This window comes from Dipodomys merriami, unplaced genomic scaffold, assembly GCF_024711535.1.
Source record: "Dipodomys merriami isolate MVZ:Mamm:240054 unplaced genomic scaffold, mDipMer1.0.p SCAF_1665, whole genome shotgun sequence".
In the NCBI taxonomy this organism is placed as follows: Eukaryota; Metazoa; Chordata; class Mammalia; order Rodentia; family Heteromyidae; genus Dipodomys; species Dipodomys merriami.
The window spans coordinates 47,166-65,634 of NW_027203010.1; the positions used below are offsets into that span (position 1 = coordinate 47,166).

General features: G+C 39.0%; 1 protein-coding gene across 1 annotated transcript in view; it reads right to left on the reverse strand.

Moving 5' to 3' along the window:
• Positions 1-381: 381 nt before the first annotated feature.
• Positions 382-18,469, reverse strand: part of LOC138828882 (ras-related protein Rab-1A) — a 31,566-nt gene continuing 13,478 nt past the window's right edge. Inside the window, exons 2-6 of the mRNA XM_070024946.1 lie at positions 15,428-15,500; positions 11,296-11,391; positions 4,522-4,617; positions 2,339-2,470; positions 382-2,114 (exon numbers count right to left, since the gene is read on the reverse strand). Coding sequence (XP_069881047.1) covers positions 1,917-2,114; positions 2,339-2,470; positions 4,522-4,617; positions 11,296-11,391; positions 15,428-15,500 — 595 coding nt within the window. The 3' untranslated portion in view covers positions 382-1,916. The remainder of the gene's footprint in view (positions 2,115-2,338; positions 2,471-4,521; positions 4,618-11,295; positions 11,392-15,427; positions 15,501-18,469) is intronic.

Consider the following 18,469-nt stretch of genomic DNA (forward strand, 5'->3'; position numbering starts at 1 on the left):
ACGTTACTAAGTTGTGGTTGAGACTATCATGGAGCAAAGAACACGAATTTTCCAAATGCCTGTAAATACATTAATGTTAAATTCATGTATTTTCTTTGTAACTCACCAAAGCAAGAATCAAGCAAAGCAGATCAGACCAGTTGAACTCTTGCTGTATAAAACTAAAGTCCATGGTATCACACTGTCTAATATTTTTTTGTATCATTTACCTATATTTTAGAAAACAGTTCTGAGCTCTTTCTTCCATTATACTGTATTAAGACAAAAACCATAGCAAAACCTTTTAAAACATTAAAGATATTCACCCAAATAACTGTTATCTTTAGGAATTTTTCACTTACTTTATGTAAGGATGAATAGATCCAACAAGCACGTCTATAATACAAAGTAAACTATGATTTTATTGTGAAATTCTCATAGATGGAAAATTAAATTGAATATTCTGTCCATTTCATTTTACAATAATCTTACCACTTATTTTTGTACCATGTATTTCAGTTGCCTGTTGCGTGAAAAATAAAGAAACTTGTAATTTTTGGCTTTTTTTTTTTTTAACTTAATCTAAAGACCCCATAGTAAGATGTGTTGCCAACAGCCACATCTTAAGCCCCCATTGAAGAATGTTTTGGCTGCTACATATCTAAGGAAACAAACCTTAATCTCTGTTCCTTAAAATGCTAATGTGGGCAAAATGTCCTGTTTCCACAGTAAAAATAAAGACCCTAGATTTGAAGTTCCTATTTAACAGAATTTTTGCACATGCAAAAATTTCACTGTAGTAAATATATTTCTCTCATCATTCCCATCTAGCAATCATGTTTTCAGTTAATTTTTAGGGTAATCAAGTTTCCTGCTTTCTACTTCAATGGTTAAACTCTCCCAACATGAGTTATACACAACTGTGAAAGATGAAATAGTTGACATCTGACTCAGAGCATGGAACAAACATCAGCACACATTCACCTGCTCATTTGCGTTAGGAAGGGTGTGCTGCTCTCCAACTCTACTGCAGATGAATTAAAGACATGTTGGTCAGCGAAGCCAATGGAGGATCAGAGATGGTAACCATAAACTTGTTTTTCACACAACTTGGGCTCCTTGAACCACTATAATTGGTTAAGTCCTTACACAGCACAGAAGGCTCCCCCTGGGTTATTTATCAGGTCTGTTATCTAGAAAGCACAGCATCCAGTACATCTACAGTGCCTTGGTTGCACACAATAGTTGTTTTGATTATAATGCAAGGCTCTATTTCCCTTTAACCATGAGAATTAAAACAATACTTATCACCATACAGTTTGATATACTTCCAATAAGTACAATATTTATTAAACATATCTTCAGTTGTTTTGTTACATAGTGTGCAACAAATTACAATATCTGCAGCCACAAATTATATGCAGAGTATGAAGAAACTATTAATCAGATAGTGTAATCTTTCCATTTATAACTCTACAAGGAAGAACTAGCAAATCAGATCTTACATAGAACATCTCACTAAACTTTATGCATGGAAAGTGACAGACACTGGTTGTGCTGTTTGATACAAAATGGCTGAACTTCATCTTCAGAAGACTAAACCTGACATCTAAACATGCCAATATAAACATCGAAACAAAATATATTCTAACCAACCACGGGAAACAGTCTGGTATCAGGAAAGCAACAAGGATTACACACATTATTTTATAAACCAGCACACAAAGGTTTAAAACAGTTCTGAAAATGAAGTTAGCTGTCTTGAGTCAAGGGAATAAAAAAAAAGTCAGTATTGACCATTTACAATCTCTGACCTTTGTGGAGACGGTAAGAATCTGTTGTAGTGCAGCTACATACAGTACAATTCAGGCAATTTGTTTTTTCACTTGGGTTCAGATTGTGAATTCATTGCTGTGAGAAAAAGATGGAGGCAAATTTTAGCAGCAACCTCCACCTGACTGCTTCACTGGAGTGCTCTGAATTTTAACATTGGACTTCTCTGCACCGCCAGCTGTTGCTCCAGGGCCCATTCGCTTTTTAATCTCTGCTGCCATCGTCATGAAAGACTGTTCTACATTCGTTGCATTCTTAGCACTGGTTTCCAAAAATGGGATTCCAAGGGAATCAGCAAATTCCTAGGAGAATGGTAAAAATAATGAATATTGGGAAATGATTTGCATTTAGTCCATTTCTGCCATTTGAAATGGGTATGAAGGAGGACTAAATTCACTGGATCCAGACACTACACAAACTTTAAGAGTTTTCCAAGTACACATATTTTAAAAAGACAGTTTGTGGCCATCGTATGACTCCATACCCTAATCAAAATTCAGACTGAAAAATCAGACTTTCAACCTACCTTTGCTGTTGTGTAGTCTACTACTTTCTTAGTGGTCAGGTCACACTTGTTCCCTACCAACAACTTGTTGACGTTCTCACTGGCATAACGATCTATTTCTTGAAGCCACTGTTTGACATTATTGAATGACTCCTAAAAGGGAGACATTTTTAAGAATAATAATACAGTTCTGGACACAAATGCTCTATGGATCAAGTAATAAACAGAAGCAAAGAGCGAGTGAGGCAACTTCAGCTACGAAATAATTATAGCACAAACTGATTTTGTAATATCAGAGGAAAATAGCTTAATATTAATGCCAAAGAGTCAGAGGCTGGCTTACCCCTGTAATCATAGCTATTAAGAAGGCTACAATAGGAGAATCATGGATCAAAGCTAACCAGGGCAGACATCTGTATGACTTATCTCTAACTACCAAAAAGCCAGAAGTGGAGCTGTAACTCAAGAGATAGTGTCAGCCTTGAATGAAAAAGCAAAAGGATAGTACCCAGCTCTGATTTCAAGCCCCAGTGCCACGAAAAAGAAAAAAGTCTTGATTTTAAGATATGCAATTTAAATATACTTTAAGACCTAGAAAACTTGGTAGAATTTTGGTTTATAAATAATATAGCTTAAGTGTTATTATTGAACACGTCAAATTTATTTTTTTTCTAGTTACATAAGAGAAAAATTTTCTTTTATCTAATTTCATGGTTATTGGTTGACATTTTCTGAAAGTTAACTTGTATTGGGAGAAGGAGAATGTTACTCAGGCTCATATCAAACTGGGCTGAAGAGGTCTTCCTGATTCAGCCTCCCAAGTAACTAGCACTACAGACATGACACTATGCCCAGCTATCATTCCCTGCTTTAAAAATCACAGGGGGCTGGGAAGGTGGCTCAGTTGTAGAGTGCTTGCCTTGCATGCATGAGGCCCTGGGTTCGATTCCTCAGGACCACATAAGCAGAAAAAGCTGGAAGTGGTGCTGTCGCTCAAGTGGTAGAGCACGAGCTGAAGAGCTGAAGGACAGTGCCCAGGCCCAGAGTTCAGGCCCCACACCCAACAAAAGGGTAGTAAATCACCCACCCAATGCTTCTAATTTTGAATCTAAATGTATTTCATAATTAGCTTTGATTTCATATATGAGATTTAACATTTGCTACAAGAAAAATAAATTCTATTTTTCATTTAATTTTCTGAAAATTAAAAAAGGTCTATTAAATGTCTGAAACCTGTGAAGCCTGAAATCTGTTACATTTCTGACCAACAAAACAGTTTTAAACCCTTGGCCCACATTCTCTTCCACCCTATATTCTCTATATATTTTCCTACCTCTTCTCAATAGCTTATCTTCACTTACTCTTCCTAATACTCTTCTAGAGAATATTCTGCACAAATTTTATTTCTAAACCATATATTCTCCATTGGCAGAATCCTCTAATATCACTTTTGGAAATTCCAAGAGGAAGATGCTAATTACCAGACAAATTCCTGTTCATATTTAAAAGGACAGGAAAACCCACATTTCCTATTTGTTCTTTTTGCTTATTTATTTAGTTGATATTGATGACAACCATGTCTTTGAAAACAAATGTAAAATTACTAAATTTTCTATTTACTAAAGGAAAGGAAAATTTTTTTTTTTTTTTTTTTTGGGTCCGGTCATGGAGCCTTGAACTCTGGGCCTGGGCGCTGTCCCTGAGCTCTTCAGCTCAAGGCTAGCGCTCTACCACTTGAGCCACAGCTCCACTTCCGGCTTTTTCTTTTTGCTTACGTGGTGCTGAGGAATCGAACCCAGGGCCTTGAGCATGCAAGGCAAGCGCTCTACCACTGAGCCACCTTCCCAGCCCCTGGAAAGGAAAATTTTGTTGCTCATCATGGTGCTTGAACTCAACAGCCTGGGCACTGTCCCTGAACTTTATTGCTTGAGGCTAGGACTTGAGCCACAGAGCCACTTCTGGCTTTTTGGTGGTTAACTAGAGGTAAGAGTCTCATGGACTTTCCTGCCCAGGCTGTCTTCAAACTGCAATCTCAGCCCCCCAAGTATCAAGGATTACATGTATAAACCATCAGGTGCCTAGCTGGAAACTAAATTTTTATGTTTTTTCTGCCAAGTAATAGTGGTGGCTCATATAAAAATAAAAGAACCTGAAATTTATCAGAGTAACTTCTGGCTTCATCACTGTAATGCACAAGAACTTACCTGATCTGTCACATCATACACTACGATGATGCCATGGGCTCCTCTGTAATAGCTGGAAGTGATTGTTCGAAATCTTTCTTGGCCTGCTGTGTCCCACTATTTGAAAACAAAGCATACAATTCCATTAAAATACAGAGTTGAGGAAGAAAAGTCTAGTTTCTATAGTTATCAGGACTGGAATTAGAAACTAACTCTTAATGTTCACATTATTAAATTACATAGTAACTGTCAAATACCAGTAAGTCCAGGGAAGATAATGCTAAAAATTTAGCTGGTGATACTATCAAAATTATGAGCTCTTTGAGAGGAGAAACTAAGTCATGCTTTTCATGTTCCCTATAGATGTCAGCAACATGCTACTCTCATGAGTGTAAATGAGACAGGATAGGCAAGGGAAATGAGGCATGGAAAACAGTCTAGAATTAAGAGACAAACAGCCTGTTAATGAATAGCTTGATTCAAAGACTGTGTGCTTTAAACACATTACCCTTAAGAACCTAATGAAATGTGTTTACAAAGAAAAATAACCATGTCAAGGATGGACACATCCTAAAATTGATGGATACCCACGTAATATCTTAAAATTTAGTAATGGGGAGAGGAGGGGTTCTAAAATCTCTGGACCCAACTGCTCAAGCAGTGTGATAGCAATACCAGGTGTCTGAACAAAGAATAAATTAGGGTCAAATAATTAGAGTCAAACCTCTAACCTACTTTTTCACCATTAAGATCCTTGGTGTTCGAGCATTAATTGCATCTGTTATAAAAAATAGCCCTAAAAAGCTGGGCGCTGGTGGCTCACGCCTGTAATCCTAGCTACTCAGGAGGCTGAGATCTGAGGATCTCGGTTCAAAGCCAGCCCGGGCAGGAGAGACCGTGAGACTCCTATCTCCAATAAACCACCAGAAAACCGGAAGTGGCGCTGTAGCTCAAGTGGTAGAGCGCTCGCCTTGAGCTGAAGAGCTGAGGGACAGTGCCCAGGCCCAGAGTTCAAGCCCCATGACTGGAAAAAAAAAAAAAAATAGCCCTAAAGGGCTGGGAAGGTGGCTCAGTGGTAGAGTGCTTGCCTTGCATGCATGAGGCCCTGAGTTCGATTCCTCAGCACCACATAAGCAAAAAGAAAAAAACCAGAAGTGGCACTGTGGCTCAAGTGGTAGAGCACTAGGCTTAAGCTGAAGAGCTCAGGGACAGTGCCCAGGCCCAGAGTTCAAGCCCCACGACCAACACCAAAAAAACAAAAATAAAAGTGGAAAAAATACTCTAAAAGGTTAACCATTACATAGTTTTTAAAACCAGACAAATCAGCAAAGTTTCATTTCTGGTTTTGTCCAAAGACTGGTTTTGCCTGAGATTTCAGAAGACTATCATCAGTAAGGAGTCTCAAAGTCTTTCATGACATCCTTAGAGTAACTTGATCTCGGAGTCTCCAACGGGTCTTAAATGTACGCTTCTTGTTCCAGAGCTTAACACTAGGGAACCATGTACTCATTTTTTGGTTCCAACTATAAATCCTAGATATTTTTCACCTTTTAACTAATGTTATAAAATGCTTAGCATGTCCCTGGACTATAAAGTTATTTAATGAAAAACCAATTTGCTTCTCTTCCCTACCAAAGGACCCCTTACACAGAGAGCAAAAGAAAAGGAAAAAAATGGGTTTTTTTTGTTTTTTTTTTTGTTTTTGGTCCAGTTGTGGGGCCTGAACTCTGGGCCTGAGCACTGTCCCTCAGCTCTTCAGCTCAAGGCTAGTGCCCTACCACTTGAGCCACAGCGCCACTTCCGGCTTTTTTCTTTTTGCTTATGTGGTGCTGAGGAATCAAACCCAGGGCCTCAGGCATGCAAGGCAAGCGCTTTACCACTGAGCCAACTTCCCAGCCAGGAAAAAAATGTTTTGACTAAACATTAATATGTACTTGTATCCAACAATAGTAAGAAATAGCAGTTAAGGAGCAAAATTTCTGATGTCTCTGCCATTCTAAAAACTTTCCTGACTCACTATCCCAATAATACTAATACCTCCTTTTGTAACTGTATTACACTTCATATATAATTTTCTAATTACCCCTCATAGATACTTAGGAGGTGCTGAGATCTGAGGATTGAGCTTCAAAGTCAGTTCAGACAGAAAGTCCATGATATTCTAATCTTCAATTAAAAGGGGGTGGAGGGACAGAAGTAGAGCTGTAGCTCTAGAGCACTAACTATCCTTGAGTAAAAATCTAAGGGTAAGAACCCTGGTCCTGAGTTCAAGCCCCAGGACTGTCACGTGCGTGCACACGCATACACATACACACACACACACACACACACACACCGAGGGGAGGGGAGGGGGGGAGGTTAATAGCTATGGCTATCTGGATGCTTGGTGTAATATGGGCATTTTTACAAATGTTTCAGGAATGAATAACGCATCACAGAAAGAGGCTAGACTCTATGTTGCCCTAGTATATACTAAATCAAAGACTTTGATAAAGATACAGAAAGACTTTGATAAAGATACAAGAAAGCTTGAAAAGATAATTAAAATATAAACTGAAAGAGACACGATTGTGAAAGACTTAAAATATTTGGGAGGGATAAATGCAGCTAAGAAGAATGCAGAGTAAGAAGGTTAAAAAGTAAACTTTTCATTTAAATATTAAAAACATCAAAGAAGTACAAAGTAAAACCTCCTTCCTTTGTAAATTAACAAGCAAACCAAAATCATAAGACTCAAACTAGTAAGTAATATGGCTATTTATTAAGAAAGCAAGTGCAAACTTTGGATTTTTTATCTTTCAGTCAACACTGAGAAGCATATTCCTGAAGTCCAAAAGAGAGAATTTTTAAAAGAAAGCAATTCAAAGCCAAATGAAGAGAGGATTTATCTTGTAGGCTGTATTTTATACTTACCTCATGTGTTATATATTTTAGAAACATTTTACAAAAAATATTTAAATAGGGGCTGGGAAGGTGGCTCAGTGGTAGAGCACTTGCCTTGCATGCCTGAGGCCCTGAGTTCGATTCCTCAGCACCACATAAGCAAAAAGAAAAAAGCCGGAAGTGGTGCTGTGGCTCAAATGGTAGAGCACTAGCCTTGAGCTGAAGAGCTGAGGGACAGCGCCCAGGCCCAGAGATCAGGCCCCATGACCGGACCAAAAAAAAAAAAAAAAAAAAAATGTAAATAACCAAATTGCAAAAAGTTTTTAAAAACATGCTTCCAGAAAGAAGCAACTAACAAACTTCAGAGATGCAGAAAAGGTTTGATAAAAATTGATTCAAAGGGCAACAGAAAGAATTAACCCAATTCAAGCAGATCCAAAAACCAGAAGAATATCAGAAGTCAAGAGGAAACTGCTGGGCTGGGAAGGTGGCTCAGTGGTAGAGTGCTTGCCTGACATGCCTGAGGCCCTGGGTTCGATTCCTCTGCACCACATAAGCAGGAAAAAAAAGCCAGAAGTGGCGCTGTGGCTCAAGTGGTAGAGCGCTAGCCTTGTGCTGAAGAACTGAGGGACAGCACCCAGGTCCAGGCCCACAACCGGACCAAAAAAAAAAAAAAAGAAAGAAAATGCTTCAGCTCAACGTAAAAAATTAACTTCTGACTAGCATGATGTGAACTGTTGGCTCTACCACACCCTTCATGATAAATCTTTCCTCCCTTAAATACTAGACAAAAAAAAGAAAAAAACTAACAGTGGCCATCTACAAGCCAAGAGATAAATAAAAATCTCAGCATAAAACTCATCTTTGGCAGCACCTTGATACTGAACTTCCAGTCTCTTTGTGAAAACTTAATTTCTGTTGTACAAGACATACATCCAGTGGTATTTGGTTATGGCAACTGGAGCAAACAAACTTGAAAGTTTTGTTGTGTGTGTATGGTGTACGCACCCGTGTGCACACGGTGCGCGCCCGTGTGCACATACACACACACACACACACACACACACACACACACACACACACACACACACACACACACACACACACACACACACACACACACACACACACACACACACACACACACACACGTGCACGCTGAGAGACTCCTGGAGCTTGAACTCAGGGCCTGGATGCTGTCCCTGAACTTTTGTGCTCAAGGAACAAAAACAATACCCTATCAAACACTCACTCAGGGGCTGAGAAGGTGGCTCAGTGGTAGAACGCTTGCCTTGCATGCAATAGGCCCTGGGTTCGATTCCTCAGCACCACACAAGCAAAAAGAAAAAAGCCGGAAGTGGTGCTGTGGCTCAAGTGGTAGAGTGCTAGCCTTGAGCTGAAGAGCTGAGGGACAGCGCCCAGGCCCAGAATTCAGGCCCCACGACCGGACCAAAAACAAAAACAAAAACATTCATTCAACTAGACATCATTGGTATCAATATACTGCCCAAAAGTTCACAAAGAGCTCTCACATACAATGTTGTACATACTGTGCAAAGTAACTCTCACAGCTATGTTATGAAGCACTAAGTTCAGATATCATCACATTCATTTTAGAGAGGAGCTGAGTCTCAAGGAAAAGGGTAAAGTAAGTAAACTGCATGATTCTCTTAAAAAGTAAATACCAGAAGAGCTGACATTATCCAAAAAGAACTGTACTCATTATCTGACTTGTGAATTGGTAACCCCTCTGTATACTTTAATAATAACAAAATTATATTTTTTAAAAAAAGAACTATCAAAACCAAGAAAATAAATCTAACTCTCCTCATCCTGAATTCAGGACCCTTTCCACCTCAGTGCCCTAATAGTTTCATAAAAAGAAAAGTTTCTAATTTTCTGTATTACCTCATAAAATTGACTACTCTAAAAAATACTTATTTTCTGGGGGTGGGGGGAGGATGGGAAGGGATGGGAAGGGGAAACAAAGGAGGAGGCTACAATGCTTGATAAGAAATATACTCATTATCTTGCCCATGTAATAAAAAATTAAAAATAAAAAATACTTATTTTCTTAAAGACCATAAGTAAGTCTACAATGGTAATATCTAGACACATGTTAAAGATATATAACTCAACAATTCAGAACTGAAGGTGTGACTCAAGTTGGTTACAGAGTGCCTGAATAACCTACTTTAATTGTGCATTGGGAATGTAAGAAAGGTGAGAAAGGCAAGCATGGCAGAGGAACCCAACAGTGCATATCACTTGGATCTATCAGTAACTTATCCAAATCATTAAACTTCATCCACTCTCCTTATTTTGAAGTTCTAGCAAGAATGTATTTTAGTGTAACAGAATTAACAGAACGTTTGCGGCTCCCTATACAGGATACGGGAATAAAGATTCCTCAGTATCCATTTTCTGAGTAAAATGAACACATTAAAAAACTTAGGTTTGAGGCTGGGAAGGTGGCTCAGTGGTAGAGTGCTTGCCTGACATGCCTGAGGCCCTGGGTTCGATTCCTCAGCACCACATAAGCAGGAAAAAAAAAGCCAGAAGTGGCGCTGTGGCTCAAGTGGTAGATTACTAGCCTTGAGCTGAAGAGCTGAGGGACAGCGCCCAGGCCCAGAGTTCAGGCCCCACGACCGGACCCCCCCAAAAAAAAAAAATTAAAAAACTTAAGTTTACTTCCAACAAAATTCTTCTTCCTAGAGATGGAACATATCATCTGAAAGAAAAAAAGAAAAACAAAAGAGCCTAGTGCCAATAGTTATGCCTATAATCCTATCTACTCAGGAGTCTGAGACCTAAGGATCACAGTCCAAAGCAAAAGCCAGAAGTAGAGCTGTGAGTAGTGGCTCAAGTGGTAGAGCGATAACCTTGAGCAAAAAAGCTTACAGATAGCATCTGGGCCCTGAGTTCAGGCATCAGAACCAGAAAACAAAAACAACAAAAAAATCATACAGCACAGGGCTGGGAAGGTGGCTCAGTGGTAGAGCGCTTGCTTTGCATGCATGAGGCCCTGGGTTCGATTCCTCAGCACCACATAAGCAGGGGAAAAAAAAGCCAGAAGTGGCCCTGTGGCTCAAGTGGTAGAGCGCTAGGCTTGAGCTGAAGAGCTGAGGGACAGCGCCCAGGCCCAGAGTTCAGGCCCACGACCGGCCCTACCTCCCCCCACCACAAAAAAAAAAAAAAAAAAAAATCATACAGCACAACTAAGTAAATACTTGCCTTCAACTAAACCACGTATAAAGAGCCTCTCCTAGGTTTTATTTAATCTTCTATAGCTCTCAGCAGGGTAAATGACAAACAAAATGCACATTAGCACTTTGATTTGTAACACAAGGTAAACTTGAACTTAGACCTCCACTGAACTGGGTTTTGTGGTCGTGGGGTTTGAACTCTGGGCCTGGGTGAGCACTGTCCCTCAGCTCTTCAGCTTAAGGCTAGCGCTCTACCACTTGAGCCACAGGACCATTTCTGGCTTTCTGAGTGGTTTATTGGAGATGAGTCACGGATGTTCCTTGCCAGGACTGGCTTTGAACTGTGATCCTGAGATCTCAGCCTACTGAGTAGCTAGGATTACAGGCATGGGCCACCAGGCATGGCCAGAATGAACTGTTTTATAAACACAAATTTAAATGGAGAGTTGGGAGTATAGCTCAGCTGTAAAATGGATGCTTAGCATTCAAGACAATCTGGGTACAATCTCAACATAACAAAAGGGAAGGAGAAAGGAATTAATTACAATGAAGATTAGCTAGAAAATTCTTTTTAGCTAAAGCAACTGATATCCCTCTACAATATATACATGATTCTTACGATAACATTCTATTCTGTTAGCATATTAAATATATGTAAAATACATTCTAAATTTACAAAAATAATTTCCAACTAAAAACTACTTACTATTTGAAGCTTGATTGTTTTGCCATCTAACTCTATAGTTCTTATTTTGAAATCCACACCAATTGTGCTGATGTAGCTTTCTGTATATGTATCATCCTGAAGAGGAAAAAAGTTAATGAAGAAAATTAATGTTCAAAAGAATACAACTAAAATTTTTTACTTAAATTTAGAATTTTTGCTTTTACCTATAATCTGTTTATAAGATGTTAATAAATCACATAGTCACACTCAGGACTTCATGTTCTGCTTACAAAGCACTGGTTAACAACTTTTCTTTCTTTCAGTTTTATCCAATCACTATTCTTTTCTTTTCTTTTTTTGTCAGGTCGTGGGGGCCTGAACTCTGGGCCTGGGCACTGTCCCTCAGCTCTTCAGCTCAAGGCTAGCGCTCTACCACTTGAGCCACAGTGCCACTTCCAGCTTTTTTATTTTTGTTTATGTGGTGCTGAGGAATTGAACTCAGGGCCTCATGCATGCAAGGCAAGCGCTCTACCATTGAGCCACCTTCCCAGCCCTCACTATTCTTTTCATACATATCAATTCGCAAATTATCATTTAGAAACTTTTATAGTTTTCAAAGGCTACAGAATTTTTTATATATGAGACTGATCTCAAAGTCCTAGACTCAAATAATCCTCCTGCTTGCTGCAGCCTCCTGCACGCTATAACTTCAAACGTGGTCCCTATGTCCAACATAAATTTTCTAACTGCAATTCTTATTCACAACTATCCAAAGCAGTGATCAATTCACTCTTCTTCAACAAATTTCTTTTTGCTCTGCTTACATTATTTTGTTCTGTTCTATTTGCAATACTGGGAAGTGCGCCTAGGTCTCATACTTGCTACACAACTCTATCACTTGAGCCATGCATGCCCTCAAGCCTTCTTCCCACAGATGTTTTGTTAAGTCCATTGTACTGCATTATGATTTGCTACTTGAATATAGTGCAATTAAGATTCATACTTTTAAGGCTGGGAAGGTGGCTCAGTGGTAGAGTGCTTGCCTTGCATGCATGAGACTCTGGGTTTGATTCCTCAGTACCACATAAGCAGAAAAAAGCCAGAAGTGGTGCTATGGCTCAAGTGGTAGAGTGCTAGCCTTGAGCTGAAGAGCTGAGGGACAGTGCCCAGGCCCAAAGTTCAAGCCCCACGACTGACAAAAAAAGGGGGGGCTGTATATTGAAGCACATATCAGATATATCAGGGAAATGACATGTTTGAGACCTGTGTTACAAACTCTTGTGAAGAGAAAGGAGAATATGACACATACATGAGATTAAAACAAAGATCATTTAAAAAACTGTACAATTTGTGATTGGAGGGCTTCAAGTGCCTAGGTTACTATGCTGACTTAATCCTTATATGTTTGTATTTATGTATATCTAGAATCTCTGAGTCAAATTACACACACACACACACACACACACACACACACACACAGAGTTTTGAAACAATGAATGCAGTTTGACAAAAGTGTTCACCCTTATTAGGTAAGAAGATATTTTGCAATTTGTTGCATTATTGAACACCCAAGCAACTTCAACTCCTTAGTTGAAGAGTTAGAAGAGTCATCTCTCTATGTTCAGTTTATTAATATATTCTTGATTATCACTCTGCTCACAGTAACTCTAATCAGAGGTACTGGCATCCGTATTTTAATATAACTTCCTGGGCTTGGTGCCAGTGGCTCGCGCCTGTATTCCAGCTACTCAGAAAGCTGAGATAGGAGGATAATGGTTCAAAGCCAGACCAAGTGGAAAAGCTCTAAAGACTATTTCCAATTCATCAGCATTCTGCCAGGTAAGAGGTGTGGCTCAAGTGGTAGAGTGCCGGGGCTGGGGAGGTGGCTCAGTGGTAGAGTGCTTGCCTTGCATGCCTGAGGCCCTGGGTTCGATTCCTCAGCACCACATAAACAAAAAGAAAAAAAGCCGGAAGTGGCGCTGTGGCTCAAGTGGTAGAGCGCTAGCCTTGAGCTGAAGAGCTGAGGGACAGCACCCAGGCCCAGAGTTCAGGCCCCAGGACCAGACCCAGGGAAAAAAAAAAAAAAAAAGTGGTAGAGTGCCAGCCATGAGAGGAAAAAAAAAAAAAAAGCTAAGCAAGATCAAGAAGCTCTGAGTTTAATCTTCATTGTACACACCTTTACACACCTACACACACACACACACACACACACACACACACACACAATACTTCCTGGGTTGTTTTACTGTGTAGCTAGTACTGAAAATCTCTGATTTGCATTAATCGGTATCCTTAGAAGGATTTCCTTTTAAACACAAAATATCTCAGGCCCTACCCAGATTTAATAAAAATTAAGTGACACCCAAGTCCTTTAATTACAAATAAAGTCAAATTCTTCCCTATGTTAATTTGTGCTTCACATAGTATTTTTAAAGACTGCTCAAGTATCAAAGTTTTTTTGGGTTTTTTTTTTGGAGGGGGGTCCGGTCGTGGGCCTGAACTCTGGGCCTGGGCACTGTCCCTCAGCTCTTCAGCTCAAGGCTAGCGCTCTACCACTTGAGCCACAGGGCCACTTCCGGCTTTTTTTTTCTGCGTATGTGGTGCTGGAGAATCAAACCCAGGGCCTCATGCATGCAAGGCAAACACTCTACCACTGAGCCACCTCCCGAGCCCTCAAAGTGTTTTTAAGTAAACAATGTTTATTGTTTTGTGAAGGTCATCCTTAAAAAAAAAAAAAAAAAAAAAAGTGTGGGTTGAGTGCACAGATCTGAAGAACACCATGACTGTGAGCACTCTGAATATCAGCATTCCTTAAGGATATTCCAAAATACCAATGAAAGTTTTAGACATCATTGCATCTGTACTATCAGATAAATACCAACACAATGAAAAAGGAAAATGTCTTCTTAATATTACTCCTAACTACTTGTGATCTGGGAGTGTGGTCAGTGTTATGTGGTCAGTGTTACAGAACAGGTAAGGCTCTGCGTTCATCTCATCACCACAGTAAATAATTTACTTGTAATCACTAATGTCCATTACTATTAGAATAATAGATCTGACCTAATGCACCTAAGAGGATACTGTTAACTCCCCAAGATTCTGATCCATAGTTGGAACCAATGACCTACCTACACAGTGAGAAGGGAACCATGGCAAATTTGAAGACTAATGAGATTGTGAATTATATTATGCCACAAGTCATCTGTCAGTTTCAGCAAATAGAACACTAGGTTGTACAATGAAATCTACAGCAGGACCTATCTTTTTATTCTACCAAAATCTAGCTTAAAATTTGTTTCATGTCTCTTTCAATACAGGCCAACTACTTCCCCTCCCTCATTACAAATATTTAGAATGAATTATTACTTGACATCTATAGAATATTATACTTTATAACTACACCTCAGTGAATATTTTATGGGGAGGAAGAGAGGAGATAGGGTGGCACTGAGTAACCCATATTGGTCTCCAGCTTGAGATCCTCCTGATATATCTTCTAGACGATGGGCTTACAAGCATGTACTACCACACCCAGATTAATATTTTTCTTTCTTTTCTTTTCTTTTCTTTTTTTTTTGTGCTGGTACTGGGTCTTCAGGGCCTCATGCTCTCACTTGGCTTTTTCATTCAAAGGTGGCATTCTACTATTTGAACCACACCTCAACTTTTAGCTTTATGCTAGTTAATGACATAGCTCATACTTTTCCTCAAGCTGACTTTGAATCATGATCCTCAGATCTCATCCTTCTGAGTAGCTAGGATTATAAGTATGAAGCCACTGATGCCCAGCTGAATTTATTAATAACAACATCTAATAGTTCCAAGAAATCACTGGGGATATATTCTAGATTTTTTTTTTTTTGAGCCAGTACTGGGGCTTGAACTCAGGGCCTGAGTACTGTTCGAGCCTCTCTTGTTCAAGGCTAGCACTCTACCACTTGAACCACAGCACCACTTCCAACTTTTTTTATGTGGTACTGAGGAATGGAATCCAAGGCTACATGCATGCTAGGCAAGCACTCTACCCACTAAGCCACATCCCCAGCCCCATATTCTAGAAAATTTATTCTCAATAAAATTTAGCTTTCTGTTTCCCTGGAAAACATACAGCACTGATTGTATTATTAAGCATGTCATTAATTATGAAAACATTATAATTTCAACTTACTGCAAACCTAAGAAGGAGGCAAGACTTTCCAACCCCAGAGTCGCCAATCAGAAGTAACTTGAATAAATAATCACTGTAAAAAGAAAAAGAAAAACACATTAAGAAAAAAGTATATTCCAAGTTTAAGTTCTGTAAAAACAAATACATAGCTAAGAGTAACAGCTCTCTCTGAAGACTGTAGGTCCTGAGAAGCTCATGCATGGCTTCACAGAAGCAAAATTAAAACCAACAGAAGCTCTTTTGATAGGCAGTGATTGCAAAAGCCATCATGCAATCAGCACAACTCCAAGGGGAGGAGATAAGGACCCCCAAACTATAAAAATGCCCTAGGAGAGGACTCCACTGGACTCTTCTTTGAGGTCCCTCTCTGAAGGCCTCACTATTTCCTTTGACTTTCAAATAAACTTACTGTTGATCTAAAAAAAAAAAAAAAGTTAGGCAATGCCACCTATGATCTCTGAAATGAGTGAACTTCCCCTTCCAAGTAAAGGAAAAGTAAGTGATACTCATTCTGGAAGAGTTCAAGAGACATATGAGTTCTCCATAGCACAGAATATAGAAAGTTCACATACTATTGTTCCAGCCTATACTATAAGCCTCTCCTTCAATCTCAAAAACAAATGTTTACATATAGCACTCGTCCAATTGAAGGAGCCTTTTGCAATCCTTTCTTGTCATTCAGCTACAATTTTCTCCTTAAAAAAAGATAACTAAATTTCCGGAAGCTTGGGATTATAAATATGATGCATTACAAACCTAAAATCAATGCTAAAATCTTATTACCATTCTAAGCTTGTATTACTAAAGTACTCTCTAAAAACATTCAGCACTAGGCCCTGGTGAACTGCCAGGACTAATCCAAAAACCTTTTCCAAGAATTTCTTCATGGATCGGAAGACAATGGACTATCTGCCCATAGTCTCCAGAGAAATCCCTCAAAGATTCTCCCTTAGTTTGTTCAATTCTGTATGTTCTTTTAATGCACAGTAAAAATAATAGTAACAGCAAAAAGAATTTGCAGTTTTTTTAAGAAGGCATATATGATTTTCAATTCTTTTATGATTTAGTTTCCAAGTGTTATCTACTTAAAGCTGAAATTCAAATGCAAGTTACAATTTAGATTCCAATTAGATTATATGTAAGCAAGATGTAAATCAAAAGTAATAATGATAGTAATGATGATAGTGATATATGCTCTGATTGTACAGTAGTAGGAAACAATGGGGGAGGGGAGGGCATGGTGATAGGGAAAGGAGTGAATGAGTGAAGTATTCTATATACATGTATAAAACTAACAATAATGAGCCTGGTGCTGGTGGCTCATCCTATAATCCTAGCTATTCAGGGGGCTGAGATCTGAGTGAAGGTTCAAAGCCAGCCTGGGCAAGAAACAGAGTCCATATAAGACTCTTATCTCCAATTAACCACCCAAAAACCACAAGTAGTGCTGTAGCTCAATGGTAAAGCACTAGCCTTGGGCAAAAAAACTTCAGGGACAGAACCCAGGCCCAGTTCAAGCCCCATGACCAGAGAAAAAAACTTACCAAAACAAATCTACCATAATGAGCTGGGCATCAGTGGCTCAAGCCTATAATCCTAGCTACTCAGCAGACTAAGAGCTGAAGATCATGGTTCAAAGCCAGCATGAGCAGGAAAGCCCATGAAATTTCTAACTCCAAACAATAAACTACCAAAAAGCTGGGAGTGGAACTATAGTTCAGAGCACCAGCCTTGAGCAAAGAAGCACAGGGACAGCACTCAGGCCCTTAGTTCAAGCCCCAAAATCGACACAAAAAATAACATAATGAAACAAACTATTAAAAGAAGGAGAATGAGAAAGGACAGAGGATTAAAAAAAAGAAGGGTGATTTTTATGAAAGTACATTATATCTAAGTAAGGAAATACAACAATGAACTCCTTCATACAATTCACAGTAATAAAATTCTTACAAGTTTCTGGGGGCTGGGAAGGTGGCTCAGTGGTAGAGTGCTTGCCTTGCATGCATGAGGCCCTGGGTTCGATTCCTCAGCACCACAAAAGCAGAAAAAGCTGGAAGTGGTGCTTTGGCTCAAGTGGTAGGACACTAGCCTTGAACAGAATTGCTGAGGGACAGTGCTCAGGCCCAGAGTTCAGGCCCCACGACCAACAAAAAAAAATAAAGAAATTATTATTTCTGGTAATATAAATTATGTAGGTTTATTCATAAAAGGTGATTACATACATAGTGTGCAGTACACTAAATATCTTTTATACTTTACCAAATTATCATAGTAGCCTAGCATCCATGGCTCACATTTATATTCCTAGCTACTCAGGAGGCTAAGATCTAAGAATCTCAACCAGCCTGAGCAGGAAAGTCTGTGAGACTTTTATCTCCAATTAACTACCAAAAAGCAAGAAATGGCATTGTGGCTCAAAGAGGTATAGCACTTCAGCCTTACGTCTAAAAACTCAGGGACAGTGCCCAGGCCCTAAGTTCAAGTCCAAAGACCAGTACCAGAAAACAAATAAAAATAAAAATATATCTAAATACTATCCAGCAGCAAAACAGATCACAGAATGAAATAAATAGTAGTCAAGGAAATCAGAGGAAGAAGAGGGATATAGACTCAGTGGTACAGTACTTGCTTAGCACATAAACTCCAGTAGTGGGAAAAGGGGACCAATTGAAGCTAAAAATGAACTAAATTAACATCCTTCCTAGTTTGAGATTCTATAGGTTTACACACAAAAAAACATCCTCTGAATAGGTAGTAGACCCTATTACAATAAAGGGGTGAACTGGGCCACAGAAGATGCCTGAGGTATCATTACCTGAAAGAGCAACTTCTCTACTTTATTTCAGAGCAATTATAAGGAAATTATAAGGAAAAAAATGTTTCTTAATTGTGTTAAAAATTATATTATGACTAAAGAAATTCATTCTTTAATCATTTACCAGTGACTATACTTTTAAATTTTTACAAATGCAACATATACTATTTTGGAACATTATAAATTTCTAATAATTTATTATTCAAAACCATTATAGCGTCTAGGAG